At 40.4% G+C, this 17,785-nt stretch overlaps 2 protein-coding genes across 36 annotated transcripts in view; one reads left to right on the top strand and one right to left on the bottom strand.

Annotated features, from left to right (window-relative positions):
- Positions 1-8,204, top strand: part of CSTF3 (cleavage stimulation factor subunit 3) — a 67,755-nt gene extending 59,551 nt beyond the window's left edge. Inside the window, exons 15-21 of one of the 2 annotated variants that reach the window (XM_086341050.1) lie at positions 8-110; positions 2,081-2,150; positions 3,439-3,634; positions 5,707-5,860; positions 6,580-6,674; positions 6,817-6,877; positions 7,383-8,204. In XM_086341050.1, coding sequence (XP_086197176.1) covers positions 8-110; positions 2,081-2,150; positions 3,439-3,634; positions 5,707-5,860; positions 6,580-6,674; positions 6,817-6,877; positions 7,383-7,585 — 882 coding nt within the window. In that variant the 3' untranslated portion in view covers positions 7,586-8,204. The remainder of the gene's footprint in view (positions 1-7; positions 111-2,080; positions 2,151-3,438; positions 3,635-5,706; positions 5,861-6,579; positions 6,675-6,816; positions 6,878-7,382) is intronic. The other variant, XR_015142231.1, reaches the window with a different exon arrangement.
- Positions 2,907-17,785, bottom strand: part of TCP11L1 (t-complex 11 like 1) — a 41,850-nt gene continuing 26,971 nt past the window's right edge. For 13 of the 34 annotated variants that reach the window (XM_086341053.1, XM_086341057.1, XM_086341051.1 and 10 more), the window contains 2 exons: positions 14,764-14,943; positions 2,907-4,998 (listed from right to left, as the gene is read on the bottom strand). In XM_086341053.1, the coding sequence (XP_086197179.1) occupies positions 4,871-4,998; positions 14,764-14,943 (308 nt within the window). In that variant the 3' untranslated portion in view covers positions 2,907-4,870. Of the gene's footprint in view, positions 4,999-11,212; positions 14,485-14,580; positions 14,944-17,785 lie in introns of those variants that run through there. The other 21 variants (XM_086341061.1, XM_086341059.1, XM_086341071.1 and 18 more) reach the window with 5 other exon arrangements.

The following is a 17,785-nucleotide window of genomic DNA, read 5'->3' as shown; positions in this document are numbered from 1 at the left end:
CTTCTAGGACAAATCTGTTGCCTTTAAGATTTTTGAGCTGGGGCTAAAGAAATATGGAGACATTCCAGAATATGTCCTGGCCTATATTGACTATCTTTCTCACCTCAATGGTAAGTAGAGTCTAGATCTGTAATGGTTAATATTAAACCATCAATGTCATTCTTTGATATTATGTTCCTGGAATTTTTCCCTCTGCAGAATGGTCTTTAATTCTGCAGCACATTCCCAACAGTAGTAGGAATAAAGCCACAAGTCTCAAGCCACGAAAACTTAAAGATGCCCAAGTAGTAGAGTAAAATGCCCTGAGGCTACTGGGGAAGAGATTTCAAAAAGAAACATTGTGTTTATGAGCATCTTTATCTTTATTTTTCTATTTTGTTGTAATAATAATAATGGCAATCCTTTATTGGGTTCCTACCTTAGACCAGGCACAAGACTAGAGAATTCGTATATGTATGTATGTATCTCACTTAGTCAACTTAACCACACCACAATCCAGGATATGTAATTTCTTGACTAAAAATGATCTGGTATAAAAACTGATTTAAGAAAGAAATATAAAAAATTATGTGTCATGTAAATAATTAGATGTTAAACTTAGATATCACAGGTGTATATTAATGATTTTAATATTTTAGAAAAATATAACATTCTGTCTACCTACATAGTTCAGTTAAGTTCAGTCGCTCAGTCGTGTCCAACTCTTTGTGACCCCATGAATCACAGCATGCCAGGCCTCCCCGTCCATCACCATCTCCCAGAGTTCACTCAAACTCACGTCCATCGAGTCGGTGATGCCATCCAGCCATCTCATCCTCTGTCGTCCCCTTTTCCTCTTGCCCCCAATCCCTCCCAGCATCAGAGTCTTTTCCAATGAGTCAACTCTTCGCATGAGGTGGCCAAAGTACTGGAGTTTCAGCTTTAGCCTCATTCCTTCCAAAGAAATCCCAGGGCTGATCTCCTTTAGAATGGACTGGTTGGATCTCCTTGCAGTCCAAGGGACTCTCAAGAGTCTGCTCCAACACCACAGTTCAAAAGCATCAATTCTTCAGCGCTCAGCTTTCTTCACAGTCCAACTCTCACATCCATACATGACCACTGGAAAAACCATAGCCTTGACTAGACGGACCTTTGTTGGCAAAGTAGTGTCTCTGCTTTTCAACATGCTATCTAGGTTGGTCATAACTTTCCTTCCAAGGAGTAAGCGTCTTTTAATTTCATGGCTGCAATCACCATCTGCAGTGATTTTGGAGCCCCCAAAAATAAAAGTCTGACACTGTTTCCACTGTTTCCCCATCTATTCCCCATGAAGTGATGGGACCAGATGCTTAGTAGAAAAGAATAAAACTTAAAACATGACTTTGTATTTCAACTTAGTGATTCTACTCTCTGGAAGAGGACTTAACTCCAGAAAGTAAGTCAGTGGAGCATTTAATTAAAAAGAAATTTCTTGTATGAAATGAATGTTCCTCACCAGTTTTATATTATTTTGCTTCATTTTTTAGAATAGTTACTAGTGTGTATAATGTTTTTTACTGTAAAATTGAGGATGGAATCTGATGTCAGCTTTGTTGTTGTTAAGTCACCTCGTCGTGTCTGACTCTTTTGTGAGTCCATGGACTGTAGCCCTCCAGGCTCCTCTGTTCATGGAATTCTCCAGCCAAGAATACCGGAGTGGGTTGCCATTTCCTTCTCCAGGAAATCTTCCCAACCCAGGGATTGAACCCACATCTCCTGCATTGCAGGTGGATTCTTTATTGCTGAGCCACCAGGGAAGCCCAATGTCAGCATTATTATCTTCTGAAATCATCCATGTTCATCTACCACCCCACCCACCTACTCAGTACCTTTTGTTTAGTGTGGTCTGGCTTCTAGTTGCAGGTCCATTACTCAGTTAACAATGAGCTGAATCAATTTACTTCATCTTTTTGAACCTCAAGCTTCCTCACATATAAATTCTGGTTGTGATAATACTTAGACCCCTCTGCGTAAGATTTTTGTGAGGATACAATGAGATAATGCTTTGTTAAATTATAGAACTAAATTTTTTTAATATTTAAAATTTTCTTTAATATCCTAGAGGACAATAATACTCGAGTTTTGTTTGAACGAGTTTTAACATCTGGAAGTCTTCCTCCTGAGAAATCTGGGTAAGCCATTGTGAAAACTTACTGGTCAGGTTCTAATGGCAGCTTTAATACTTGAACTGTAGTCTATGGGATGAATGTTTGCTTGTTGTGAGTCTTAAGTTTCAGTAGAAATTTCCCTTCTCTTTTGAAGTTTCATTTACAAATGGCTGCCTGCAATATTTTCATACCTGTTTTAAGATTTGTTAAAAATTTTTTTTTTGCATACTGACTAGGATTATTTTGAGAGATGCCTTAACAATTTGTTATTAAATATTTTAATATATCTTTCTCTATATCCCTATAAATTGATATGAACAAATTAGGGCAGAGTTCTGAAATTTTTGTATCTCTTTTTCAAGAGCAAAGACTCTTACAAAATGAAAGTTTGTTTGACAGGTTCCATCCCTGATTTATGGTTTTGACTCTGTCCCTTATACCAGAGGAACAACATGGTCTAGTGGTGCAGTGAAAGCAGGAAGGCTTTGGAGTCTTGGGTTCAAACTCCAACTCAGTCAGCTATACCTTGGGCAGGTTTCCTAACTTTCCCAGTTCTTACTTTCTTGTTGAGTAGCAATAATGTCTACCAGTATAGAAGTTTTGCGATAGTCCCCTACCTAGCATAAAATAGGAAGTCACTGTTATTACTTTAGTACAGAGGTGCTTAGTAACATTTTAAGTAGAGTCTCAGAGAATTAATTTTGGCTGTTAGAACAGTGGTGAGGCACTAATTTGTCCCCAGTGATCCCTATTACTGGGAAAAAATAGAGAACAATCATGTTAGATTTTGAAATGTATTTTTATTCATACATTGCACAAAGAATGTAGTCTACATTTTAATTCATGCCACTACAAAATGGTGAAGTCATATCATTCAGGAGTAATTGGAAATCTAGGTTCCTTTTCAACTCTTCCCCACCTAGAGTCGGTTTACTGTCTCTAGGATAAATGTCTCATTGACCACAAATGATAGTAAGTAGGCTAAATAAGAAAAAACAAAAAACCCTTAAATATGAAAGTATTTAGGGAGAAAGGTTATGATGACTATAATTCACTTTCAGATACTTAAGTGAAAACAAATATAGCAAATATTTGGGGAAGCAAATATAGCAAAATATTAATGACGACTGAATCTAGGTAATGGAATATAGGTATTCATTATACTACTCTATGTTTTGAAGTTTAGAAATCTTTATAATAAAAAAAAATAGATTCTTTTAATTTAAAAAAGGGGGAGGAAGGGAACTGGAAGATTTTTGTTAAGTCCCAAACCCAGGATGGTGAAGTATTGATTATATTTATTTTCTTACAGAGAAATCTGGGCCCGATTTCTAGCTTTTGAAAGTAATATTGGTGATCTAGCTAGTATACTCAAAGTGGAGAAAAGACGGTTTACAGCATTCAAAGAAGAGTATGAAGGCAAAGAAACAGCTTTACTGGTAGACAGATACAAGTTCATGGATCTGTATCCTTGCTCTGCAAGTGAACTAAAAGCACTTGGGTATAAGGTATGTACTTGGGCTTACGATGTGTGTGATGTCTGTACTTTCCCAACGTTTTAGAAGAGTTCATGGACAAACTTTAAAGTAGATTCTGAAACTGAAATTAGTCTAGTTTTATTATAGATTTGCAGAATACAAAAAGTTCAGGGATTTTCCTTGGGTTTGTGAAATATTATCAACAGTACTGAACAAAATGAGAATTAAAATGAGATTTAACAAACTTTCATTCTTTCCCTGAAATTGTCAATGCCTTATTTCTTACATTTTGTGGGCAGGTGGACAATCTGAATGTCACTTGTTAGTTTTTCTCTAACAGTTCTTAAAACTGAGGAGTGTGTTTTGATAGGAGATCTTAAACCAAATGTAATTCCTGCTATATATGTTGTAGATATAATGAAGAAACTTTATAGCTTGGTAAATCCATAAATTTCTTTGAAGTGTTTGTATCTTTAAACAGGGCTCCTTCAGTGGACGCCTTTAGGAAATTATTTAATTGGCCAAAAATTTCGTTCCAATTCTGGAACAAAACTGGAACAAACTTTTTGCTCAACCCAACAGCTTATCTAGGAATGGAACTCCTCTATTTGGACTACTGCATCATTAAGAAAACAGACCTGGAACCTGAACTCATTCAGGCCAAAAGGAAAGATTAATAGCCTAGAAATAGCCCTTGGTGAGAAACCATTGCTCTATCGGTGCTTGATTTTTCTGTGTCAGGTGAACAAAGACCAGATGAAAATCCAAGGGGAAGCTGTATCCACAAGAGTCCTGGATTGATTGGTCTCCTTAAGCCAGCCAGCATTAGGATGTTCCTCACCATCATTCTTCATTTCCTCACTGCCCTCTTTTAGCCAGAGTCTCACTGGTCTTGTGTCTGAACCAGATTAAAATAAACTTCAGACCTTTTCATTAATGGAAGCTCCAGTTGTGTGCCAGCCCCATATTCCTATGCTGAACTAGGGTTACTGCTCAGGGATGAGGGGATTCTGCTCCTGGTTTAACAAATTCTTAATGAAAAGCCAAAGGCATTTTTAAGACTGTTATGTGGAATCTTTAGACTGTTTCAACTTTGCCAAGTTGAAAATGGAAATTAAGGAAGTTAATGAAAATATCTTCATGAATTTTCCATCTTGTATTTCTGTTTATATTCTGTGTATTTGGGAAGGATCATTATGCTTTCGTGTGTGGCACATAAGTGAGAGTGGGAAAGAGAGGAAAAAAAGCAATTCTCAGTGGGTGTTCTCATTTAGATTTGCCACCAACTGCATATGAGCAAGTTTTGAGAACATGAAATTCTCTTATATCCCTTGATGCTGGCAAAAGAGGCTCTCTCAGAGTTGCTCTCAGCCCTGGCAGACATTGCTGGGACACTGAAAAGAAGACAGAATGGGTGTGAGGTCAGAGAGGCCTGTGCTGTCAACTCCTCTGTCTGCTTCTTAGCCATATAACCTTGGAGATAGCAGAACCTCTGCAGAACCTCTCTTTGAACGTTAGTCCCTTCTGTAAAATGGAGGTGATCCTATCTACCTCCTCAAAGAGTGAATGAACGGCAAAAATTGACAAACTGGTTATTCAACAAACATTCCTTCTCCCCTGTAACAGTATGTTGGGAATAATTTTTCATTTCATTAGCAAAATCTTATGAACTAACGTAGGTGATAAGCTTTGTTAGGTTTCATGAAAGAGCACCTTACTTAATCAGCTTCTTCACTTAGAGAACCTGATGGATGATGTTCGGTTTTAGTGGAAAGGAAATATCAGAAAATATCTAAAACTGCAGATTTTCTTCCAGATTACCCCACCTCTACCTGGTATTTATTACCTACCAGGTATATACATCTACCCGGTATGTATTACCTACAAAAGGATCCTACAAATGTCCCACCTGGTGGCACTGAGTCTAATGACTCTTAACACTTGTCAGTCTTCACTGTCATGGAAATTCTCACTTTTCTTTCTCCATTCTCGCTATGGTTTTAACCCAGTTATTTAGTGTATCCTCAGGAGTGTAGAATTGCACAGTTCTACTCTGTAAGTCCCTTTTTCAGGTTTAGGATTCTTCTGTTCTGCATTTTCAGGATGTCTCCCGTGCTAAGCTAGCAGCTATAATTCCAGACCCAGTTGTAGCTCCTTCTATAGTGCCTGTTCTGAAAGATGAAGTGGATAGAAAACCAGAGTACCCTAAACCAGACACTCAGCAGATGATTCCATTTCAGCCACGACATTTAGCACGTAAGCCATGACTTTAGATCCAGTACTGAGCCCTCAGTTTGTTTGTTGGTTTAAATCCAGAGGTGTGTGGGGGTTGGAGGGGGCAAATTAATGTGACCTTTCCATTGTAGGTTAATAATTAGACTCAGGGTCAATAATGACAAGTGATTTGGCTATAATCTTTGAATCAAGATGAGTTTAAAATGTCTTAAACAAAAAACCTCACTGATCCAGATTGCAGTAACGCATTTGGCAGTGATCCTTAAGAGAGTTTTCTGAAACGCCGCTACATACAGGTTACCTGCACAGCTGGAAACTTACTTTGGCGATATTTGGTATTGTTTATAGTTACTAATATGTAGTAGTCTCTGAATTCTATTTGAACAAGGCCCTTACAATGAAATATGTTACTGTATAACTGACTTTAAATGGGCTTGCTGAAAAAATGACTTGTGAGGCTTAGACATGATCTTTGACAAAAACTGACGAACTCAGGTTCTGGATCATCTTACGCAGTCTCTTGTTTACTTTCTGCCCCCCAGTGGCCATGAGGTTGAGACTGCTTTCACTGTCTCACCCACTTGAGTTTGGTCAAACATATAAAACACTAACAACATTTTAAGATGTTTTTAAGCAACATAGACTCTTTGTACATAGTAATTAATGTACAAATTACTTGTGCTAGTTATTACATGTATAGAAATTCTTCCGTCCCATTCCTCCGTTCCTTTCCCTTACAGCTCCGGGCTTGCACCCTGTCCCTGGTGGAGTGTTCCCAGTGCCACCTGCAGCAGTTGTTTTAATGAAACTTCTCCCTCCTCCTATTTGTTTCCAGGTTTGTTCACCATTTTCATGACAGATACTTGCTCTATGGGTAAATATAGTAATTATGTATTTTTTTATTTTGGGAAATACAAAGTGGGGCTATTTTAACTTGTCAGATTATTGGGGATTAAGTTTTCTTTGTGTCAAAATAGGGTCCTTTTGTACAAGTGGACGAACTAATGGAAATTTTCCGAAGATGCAAGATACCAAATAGTAAGTGATTGAGGCTCCATTTTTAGAGTGGAATTCACATTATTGTCTCCAAGACAGGAGAGATCGCCATGGAAGCTTCCAAAACCAGCTAGCCACCTTGCAGCAGTACAGTGACACCTCGCAGGGGTCCAAACCCTCTTTGGTACAGAGAGGCCAGTTCATGTTCTAATTCTGCTAAGAAAAATATCATAAAAAGCTTATCTTTTCTCTTCATGTGAACATGCACTATCAGATTTTGCTTATGAAAACTTTATTAATTTTAACCGTAGTTTTTTGTCTTTATTTAGTGTCAGTAGTACTATCTCAGAATTTGCTAATAGGACGCTACAAAATGATAAAGTATTCAAAGTAGTACATATGTTTTCCTTCACAGCATACTTTTTTTTTTTAATTGGGCTATAGGTACTTAACAATGTTGTGTTAGTTTCTGCTGTGTAACAAAGTGAATGACACAGTAGCATGCTTGTAAACACCCTCCAATAGTCCTTTTGTTTTGCTTCAATAGCAGTTGAAGAAGCTGTGAGGATCATTACTGGAGGAGCCCCAGAGCTAGCGGTAGAAGGCAACGGCCCAGTGGAAAGTAATGCAGTGCTCACGAAGGCTGTCAAAAGGCCCAACGAGGATTCAGATGAAGACGAGGAAAAGGGAGCTGTGGTTCCCCCTGTTCATGACATTTACAGGGCAAGGCAGCAGAAGCGAATCCGGTGAGGCAGGTGTAGCACCCGCCTCAAGAAAACTCTTATCCTTTTGCCTCTAAGTCATATGTTTAAAAGAGACAATGCTTTGTTACAAGGTTCTTGGAAACAAAGTTGTATTGTCATTGGTGCCTCTATCATATGGTTCTCGAGAACAACCAAGCAACCTACATGAATTTTAGGATTTGGAATAGACCTATGCTCTAAGCAGAACTAGGTTTTCAAAAGTGTGAGAACAGTACTAAGTGGCAGAACCACATTTTGTTCCTGCTTCAAGGGTGTCTTGTATGTACCACTTGAAGACTTGTGGGTTTTCAACAGTTTTATTTTAAAAACTGGATGGCTTATGATTGTAAAGCATTTTATCACATTTTCTGAAAACAGCTGTTTTGGTTTGCTTATGTAGAGTCCTGCCTTATTGTTCGTTTTATTTATGGCAGAATGTACGGAATCGGTTTTGTAGTTTAACATTTTAAAACAATCCTTTAAAAAATAAAAGGATCTCAAAAAAAGTCATGTCTCCTGCTGCTGCTTTCGTTCACATCTTAAATAGCAGCTTATGTTGTTCAGCCAACACAGTTTACAAATAAACGTCAACAATACAAGTCATCTTGTATTTACCATATATACAACTATTGTCCTTTCCTGGTCTTTTTTGCTACTATTTGAAAACATGAGGGATCCATTTTTAAGAGGTAAATTAAACATTTTAGAAATCCTCAAATATGAATGCATTTTCCCCGAATTAAATCTGAGGGAGACTGCGATATTTTATCTTTCGTCTCTCTTAAAAGTGAAATAAGTGTGGTATTCCTGTAATCACTCACTGTCTTGCTCTCACATGTATTTCAGTGTTCATTAAAGAAAAACTACTGGCTGGCTGCACTAGCCCTCGGCAACGGTCCACACTCAGAGTGTGGAGTGTGTTTCGCGCTGAAGAAATCCACTTCTTACCGATCAAAGAAAACTGTGGCCAAGCAACCAAAAACTGATTACAGTGAGCAAAAATTTATCCTTAAAAAATAAGTCAGAAGAATTGTTTTGCTCTTTGTTAGGAGCATTACCTCCTCTAGGCTCATTTTTAGAAAACTAGACCAAAAACAAGTTGAGCCCTGAGGATTGTGATTCAGAATGAAGGCTAAAAATAAGGACAAAAAAAAAAAACCAAGAGGAAAAGTAGTAAGGCTATAAAAAGACAATCTTACATATTGGGTACACAGTTTAGAATTTGAATTCAAGTGTGATTAAATTTCAGCTTCAAATATTTCTACAAATGAAGAAAAGTTCTATCAGTTTCTTATATAAACTTACATGTAGCAAGGTTATACTTACCGAAGTTGATCACAAGTGTGTCTCCAGTATTTTACCAGTAAAGCTGAGTAAAATTTCCTTAAAACAAAGTCAGCTCTACCTCAGATTTTGTTAAGTATCATTTTTAAGCTGTGTGGGTTTTCTTTTTAATATCATGGTTATCAACAATACAATCTGAAAGGCACAAGTAGTACCACATAGCAGACTTTAAAATACAGAGATATGGAATCTGCTGGAGTGCTATCGTTGGGTAGTGTATTGAAGACAACTGATTTCAAATACCTGTAATGGTCTGTAAGAGTGTTTCCATATGAGCAAACAAAGCCATATGATTATGCAAGGAAAATGATCCTTTTTTTTTTTTTAAAGCATTGTAACAAAACACACCCCTACCTACCTTGGTGAAAAGTGCTACTGAGGACTGCTGCTGCTGCTGCTGCTGCTGCTGAGTCGCATCAGTCGTGTCCGACTCTGTGCGACCCCATAGACGGCAGCCCAACAGGCTCCTCTGTCCCTGGGATTCTCCAGGCAAGAACACTGGAGTGGGCTGCCATTGCCTTCTCTGGGGACTAAGGACTGTTAAGGCCATTTATATGTATTATAATTGCTCCTACTGCATTTATTTCTAAGATTTTTTCCCCTAGAAATTATATGACATTTAAACTTCAAACAGATTATTTCTTGTTAAGAAGAAAACATTTTCTTAATATTCTATATATATATGTAGAACTTAATGTTCTGTCTAAATATATGCACTTTTGGTTTTTAGTATGATTCTGTGTGAATGTTTGATAATTCCTTCATCTAACATCAAGTAGCATGATGTTAGAAATCTGAACTCACTTTTGGAACTCTGTGTGCAGACTCCTGGGGTATATGGAGCCAGCCCTGCATGTCCAAGGACTCACATATCCATATTGCTGGATGCAGAGAAATTACCAAAAGATATTCATATCCTTCCTCTTCATAAAAACAACGATAGCACCTCCCCACAATTCTAGAACTGGATGAAATTTAAGGACCATAAATCCTTCCTAAACAAAAATCAGTCAAACTCTGGCTGTTAGCACTAAATTTCAAACAAGAGGTTTTATCTATGTAGCCACATAAAGTAAAAGGTTATAGCTACCTAGTAAATATAAAAGTGATCAAATGTACTACTGGAAAAGAACAAAAATATAAAACCATTTTTGTCAGCATGTTGACCTTGGGGGATAATTATGAATTTATTTGGTAATTTTATAATCCTCTACTGACATATACTTAATATGTAAAACTAAGAGTTGATTTATATGATAGTAAAATTAAAATCACCATGTTCATAAATTTTGATTTTTACATTTCAATTCCCAAAGCAAACTTCATTAAAGTTGGTAGTTTTTAACTTGACTGTGATGTTCAGCAAGTGCAGTTATATTTTATTTAATAAAAATTTCAGAATTCTTGAATGGTTAATTCATGCCAAGTTAACAAAACTCAGTTACCATATTACTGATTTAGGTAAAACTTTAAATATTTAACAGAAGTTAGCTTATCAGCTCTGGGAATAAAAGTTAAAAAAAACAATTCCATGTACTAAATTTTCTTCCCTGTCCAAGATGTGACCAAATTTCTACTTTGAGCCCACAGCAAGCAGTACTTCAGAAAGCAGAGGCAATGAGAATGAGAAAGGAAAAAAAGTGTTACTTTGATTTTAAGGCTGCTTTAAGTCAAAAGTTGCACTTAAAGGCTCTCAATGTTTAGCTCAGATGGGGTGTTGTTTAGTCACTAAGTCACGTCTGACTCTGTGTGACCCCATGTATCCCATGTAGCCCGTGCCAGGCTCCTCTGTCCATGGGATTTTCCTAGGTTAGAATACTGGAGTGAGTTGCCATTTCCTTCTCCCTACCCAGGGATCAAACCCATGTCTCCTGCATTGCAGGCAGGTTCTTTACCACCTGAGCCACCAGGGAAGCTAGGCTTAGTTCAGATAAAACAAATAGAAAAATGGTGAAGTCTGACTATTGATACCAACGTCAGACACAACTGATTTCTAAATTACATTCCATCAGATCGGGCCTTCTAAACTATATGTTAGTTCAGAAGGCAACATAGGTAAGACAGAAATCCACACTAAAGGCAGTTTTAGGTAAAATTCTGCCTGCTGAAGTTTCTAACACATTTCTAGGACTCTAGCTTTTTCTGAAAGTATCAGTGAACATTCAGTAGGTTAATAGAGGATTTCAGGCTTAAAAGTTTCCCCTTTCCCCGTCCCATGAAGGTGCTTTGAAAAATGAATAAAAAGGCAAACCATTAAAATAGGTATATAAAACCCAATATAAATACACAATTGCAAACATCACTGTAATTCTTTATTTAGGTTTTCAATGAGATAGTGCCTTTTAATATGAGTTTCATAGCCTATCATCCACTACCATTCAGTCATCCATTCATTTACTTCAAATAATGCGGAGGTGGAAGTGAGAAATCACTGGAGTGCAGGTGAGTGGCAGCATATAAGAGAAGTAAGATTGCAGCTCTGGTACAGAAGAGATGATAAAAGAAAATAACAGTCTTGGGACAGGACAGGAGGAAAACCTTCCCTACAGGCCTGTAAAACGTGCTTGACTGAAGGAGGCTGGGCACCCGCAGTCAAATGTGTCATCACCTACAGGCAAAAAGGTTACAATACTCTCCTTTGTTGCTAATAAAGCCATTTATAGTTCTTTTGTGTGTACAAAGCATTCTAATACCCATTATCAAATTTAATCCTCACAGGAAGTGTGAATTAGTATTGTTTTACAAAGCCTAAGGAAGAATGGCCCAAAGTCACAGAGCCTTCCTTGCAAGAAGGCAACAGAGGAACGACTCAACCCAGATCTTCCTCTAAGTCAGATCTCTCTGCACAATCCGACCGCAGTCTACTTCAGTTATTCCAGTCAAATTCATCACAGAATGTCAGACTTGAAAGGCCCTTTTCTAGTCCATTCATTCTATGGGTACTGAAATGGGTCCCGATTTGCTCCAGCTAATCACATGACAGAAATGGGATTAGAGCTCTGGTTTCCTGACAGCTCTCAGTCCTCCCACTCTACCGTTCTGCCTCAAAAGAAATACAAGTGCTTTACATACAAGTCAAGGCAAGTCAAAAGATCACTGGAAGTCAAACAGCAAACACCTATTCACTCCCTTGAAATTCAGCAGGAAATGAGGCTGCTCTCTTCCCAGGAATCTTAAGAGTTTGGAGAAATTAAAATAAGCCACAAAAACAGAACTGCTAAATAAGCCATTCAGAACTGTCAGCCAGTAATGTGCACGTTTTATGCCTATTGAGTCAAACTTTTTAATAACTTTTCTTCATAGAGAAAAAGTTCCTATATACCTGTCCACTGCATTAATCAGTAAGATATATCAGTGTAACTCTTACCTGAAGTGGATTATAGGGTTACATTACATGAACAATCACATTTTACAGCTTGCTTTAGAATTAATGAGATTAAAAAAAGAAAACTTCATACAGTGAGACGCCACCCACTAGTCACTTCATCAACTGACAGCTGACTTCTAGACCTTTATTCACTCACTCATTCATTTAGGAAACTATCAGAGAAATCAAGCTGACCTGCTGATCGCAACCCAGCTCCCAAGGCGCTCAGTTCTACCCACTTGTAGTGAAGTACTATTGCCAAATAAACTTAGCACTTCCAGAAAGATATGTTTTCCACAAACCCTTTTGGGCAGGAAACCATGTCAAATCCAACCAGCATGCAGTATATATATAAAACCAGTTCAATTCTGAAGGATAATTTATATGCCAAAGGTATTTTGTCTTGGAGGGACAGAATACCCTGGATTGGGGGAGCTCTAAGTAGATGCTTAGCAAACATTTCCTGAGTGACTAAATAACTAAACGAATCTTCCTAGCCCTTAGTGATAATCCTATGAGATTCCAGGAAGAAAAACTAGCTCACATATCTTCAAAGAGCAACAGCAAAACGATTCAATATGAATATCATGATTCTGAACTTTACTGTCTTCATTCTGGCTCTTGTAGAATTCCACCAGGGGACACTGAGGTAGTGGGGGCCACAGGAGTCTGTGAAGCTCCCTGTTACATGGGCATCAAGATTTCAAACTGTCCAAACATCACTCTATCCATGTAGGAACCCATGAGGGGGAAAAAAATCTACTAAGAGTTAACTCTTGCAAAAGAAGCAGAATGAAGAACTCTGGAGATTTAGGGAAAATGGCTACAGGAGGTGGTGACTCGCCCTGCATCGGGGGGTTACACCCCTTTCCCACATCCTTGGATGGGGTGGGGAACCCCTGAACACTGAGGTGGAAGCAAGCCAGAGTGCCCCCCCGCCCCGCCCACTGAACCTCATTCTCTACGACCAGTGAGCGCAGCTGCCACGGCAGCCTGACCTCCAGGAACAATTCCAGAGGTGACTTCACTGAACGCGCTACAGAGGATGTGGTTTTGTTCTTTAAAAGTTCTACTTACTGAGCTTTTAACCTCTTCCCAGGAAACCAGGGAGGATTTGTCCTTGAGACTAAACTTTATTAATATGACGTCTGACCATGGAACCCAGCTTACATTTCTGACTGCAAGTAAAAATATTAAGAGTGCAGTCTGAAGCAATTAGATGGAGAAATCACATCCCTCCCAGTATAACCAGTAGCTCCTCTGGAACCTGGTATCACTAGATGGTCCACAGGGTGGATGTTTCCCCAACCCTGTCCTCAGCTCCACCCCCACCCTTATGGGCTTGAATGAAGGGATTCCTTGCCTGACGCCACCCCTGTGGTTCTGGCAGCTGGGGATCACCCCAATGACTTCACAGTTCGGTTTCTCACATAACGTCCCTAAGATACACATTTATTCTTTAACAAAACAGGTCATCTATGAGACCCCAAGCTACCCTTTCAGCCACAGGGTATGTCAGGAACTCTGGTCACTCAAGTTCCTAGATAAATACTGCTCGAAAATCAGAGATTTCCTATAACTTCATTACCTGAGAAGTAAGTGAGCTTATGCTATTTTATCTGAAAACACTTAAATCCAATTCTGGAATTCGAATTCAGTCAATACCTTAAGGTGTTGTATCAGGGTGAACTTTTCAGTAAAAACTTCCGATATCTGTCTTCTTTTATATTACACTAGCATATTTTTTTTTAAAGATTCCTCAACTTTCAAGACATAAAAATCAAAGAATTTTCCTTTCTCTACATCCCATAAACACTATCATCCAGGTTCAGAAGTAATTTTGTACAAAAGAGAAAGCTTTTTTAAATCAAGTATTAATAACTCCTCCAGAATGAAAGGATTCCAGGGCTCTGGCTGGGCCAGGAGGGGAGAAAGCAATAAATAACTGGGGGTCGAGGGGGGCAGACGGGAGGCAGTAAGATTTATAAAGTTCTAACTTAAATACCTGGAGGGAGGAGGGGTGGGCTGTGCAAGAGAGGGGCGCGTCTAAATGCATCACGGCTTGGCTTCTCACTCTGGGGTAGCTGGCAGATACTCTCGGGTGTCTAAAAGAAAAACAACCCAGATGGCAGAAGAGCAGTCCCAGACTCGAGGGAGAGACAGGCAGCTACAACCGTGATATACACAGGACAGTCCTGTTAAAAGCTGAGTGCTGCCTATGAAACTCAGGACAACAGCCTCTCTGATGTAAACTTGCGCTCATAAATACAAACCCCCAAAAGAGAATTCAGTGCATTTTCCAACAAGTCTTCTCAACATTGATACACAATATTCTTCCTTTTGGAATCTGTGCTATTAAACAGAAATGTACTAAATAGCCATTTTCCAAAGCCACATCACAGCTGAGAACAGGTAGAGCAAGTAATACTGCTGCTACAGGGACTATACGTGTTAGGATCTGGCGAGGGTCTTACTGAGGATGGCGTCATAGTAGGGACTGAACACCATCTTGTTATAGTTGACCAGGCGCACGAATTTAACGGCAACTTCCTCCAGCTCTTTTTGAATCGGACCCAATCCCCCAGGGGCTATGGGCGATGGCTTCTGATGACTTGAGGCAAGGTAGGCGTCTAAGAAGGTCAGGATTCGGGAATCTGTGATTGAAGAGAAAGCAGATGTTTGTTTCCTAGTTAGGGCGACTTTACAAACTTCTGTTTATGCTTCAGTTTTTAGCCTAAACATCACCTTTTTGAGAAAGTCTTCCCTGATCACCCTGGGGCACCTCCCACTTCTGAACATTCATCTCTTTGGTAATGTTTCCTCCACGGGGTGGGACCACGCTCCTCTTGTCTGTCGCTCTCTCCCTGGCACCCAGGGCCTGCCATGAGACCCGGCCTCCAGGCAATGTCCCAAATTACATACTTGGAAAGCAAGGATAAACGCATGGACGATTAAGGGTGTCTAGGGTGCTGACAGGCTCTGCTCTCAGAGGAGCAGGGTGCAACGAGACCAACATTAGCCACTGTTGAAGATCACATGAAAAGTGGGAGGAAAAACAAAGCAAGAAATACAAGTTCCAAAAAGAGGAGAAAGAAAGACGATTCCAGCACTCCTAACCTGTGATCTAGTTTTTCCCACAAAGCCCATGAGACAAGCCTGAGCCTCCTCCTCCACAGCCCACAGTGACGCTCACGGAGCTGTGGGCAGCTTGTCCTACTCCCTGGAATCACTTCGTTTGCTTTCTTAGCCCCCCACCCTCACCCCTATGATGGTGCTGTACCCTCCTGTGCAGCCTCAGCTGCCAAAAAAGAGTGTGTGCAAGCCGCAACCTTGCAGATTTTATTACAAAAACAACAAGGGCATTTATATCGAATAAGCATTTTCGAACTTCACGCCCCCCTCAACTAGGGAACCTTCTCAGGTGTGACTGACTTACACTCTTTGGGTGCCAGTAACACACCGCCACTGGCTGTGACTAAACAACTTAGCTGGCAGAACCAAGGGAGCAGCCTGGTAGCCAGCAGTCTCCTCACAGCCCTTTCCCGCATCCACACCCCACTGGACGACAATGATCTTGAGGGTCTGAGGGCCCTGCAACATCAGGAGGCTCCCCCTGAGGAATCCAAAGATGAAACTGTAACTAAGGCAGGCCTGGGGTGGAAAAATCTAATATTTTAAAAGAACACTGATTCATGTAACTCTCTTTTTATAAATCCCACTTCTGACAGCATTCTTGTTTTGGCAGGGCTTCCCTGGTAGCTCAGAGGTAAAGAATCCGCCTGTCAACTCGGGAGACCTGGGTTCAACCCCTGGGTCAGGAAGATGCCCTGGAGAAGGGAATGGCAACCCACTCCAGTATTCTTGCCTGGAGAATACTATGGACCTGGCAGGCCACGGGGTCGCAAAGAGTCAGACATGACTGAGGGACTTTCTTTCTTTTCATAAAATATTTTGCTCAGTTGTTCAGTAGCGGCCAACTCTTCACAACCCCATGCACTATAGCCCACCAGGATCCTCTGTCCATGGAATTTTCCAGGCAAGACTACTGGAGTGGGTTGCCGTTTCCTTCTCCATCATAAAATATTACCTAGGAATAAAGAAAACCAAGTGATAGTATTAGAAGCACACCCACATCGCTGGTTCAGCCTCTACTCAGAATCTGATAACCATGAATCATTCTGCTTTTGCCTGAAGCCTGCTAACTTTCCATTATTTATAAGAGGAACAGCTATCTGATTTCATAAAGAAGTTGAGGAAGGACTTCACAATCAAATAACAATAATCCTAAAAATTAAATATTAGATGTGTTCCTTGATCAACCAGTGAACAGAATCAAACAGTGATGATGGAAAGGAACAGCTCATATAGCAGTAATATTTTTAATAACTGCGACTTGTTGCAGAGTCCTCACTATGTGCTGCCAGGTTCGGCAGGAAGGACCTTACTTATATTTAACATGATCACCTGCAGTCCTCTCAGCAACCCTAGAGGTGCTGGTATTACTCCCTTTTTAGAGACGAAGAATCTCAAGTATCATATCACTTCCTCAAGCTACACAGTAAGTACTTGCAAAGAAAACCCATCTTAGTCTCGACCTACAGCTGTGCTTCTCCTCACCCTTGCCCCATTACAACGTCTAAAAAACTTCTGGGTTTTGTTTTGTGTTTCTTTTTCTTTTGGCCGCGCCTTGTGGTATGTGGGACCTTAGTTCCCCAACCCGGGATCAAACCTGTGCCCCGAGCGGTGGAAGCACTGGAAGTGTGCAGTCTTAACCACTGGACCACCATGCACACGTGCTAAGTCGCTTCAGTCGTGTCTGACTCTGCGCGACCTCATGAACTGCAGCTCGCCAGGCTCCTCGGTCCATGAGCATTCTCCAGGCAAGAATACTGGAGTGGGTTGCCATGCCCTCCTCCAGAGGATCTTCCCAACCCAGGGATCAAACTTGGGTCTCCTGCACTGCAGACTTCTTTACCATCTGAGCCACCATGGAAGCCCCTCAAAACACTTCTGACTCCAGATCTGGGGGAGAGGGGTTCCCACCACCAAGCAATTGTTTGTGACCCCAGCTGGGTGTCCCACAATCTTACTCAGTTCTGACACCACCTGGACATAGCCTCTGTTCCCACAGGTTAAGGGCTCAGGCCCACAAGACTGATGCCCACGTCAGACACCAACCAGGAGTAGGTCCCCAGGTCACCCGCCACTTCTGTCTGACTTGACTACACATGGGAGGTTCACATGGCATCTTTCCCGTGGATTTGTAATCTGCTAGAGCAGCTCACAGAACTCAGGGAGGTTTCACCGGTTTATATTATATAATAAAGGCTCTGATAAAGGATACAAGTGAACAGTGAAGACACTCATGAGGCGAGGCGGGGAGAATTCCGAGGGCCAGAGCCTCTGTTCTCGTGCAGCAGGGGTGCACGCACCACCCGCCCCACTACACGGATGTGTTCACACACCCAGAAGCTCTCCACACCCTGTACTTCTGGG

Source organism: Bos grunniens, chromosome 15, assembly GCF_055505025.1.
Source record: "Bos grunniens cultivar Pamir isolate PY7600 chromosome 15, Bosgru_T2T1.0, whole genome shotgun sequence".
Classification (NCBI taxonomy): domain Eukaryota; kingdom Metazoa; phylum Chordata; class Mammalia; order Artiodactyla; family Bovidae; genus Bos; species Bos grunniens.
This window is presented reverse-complemented; position numbering and strand designations above follow the sequence as displayed.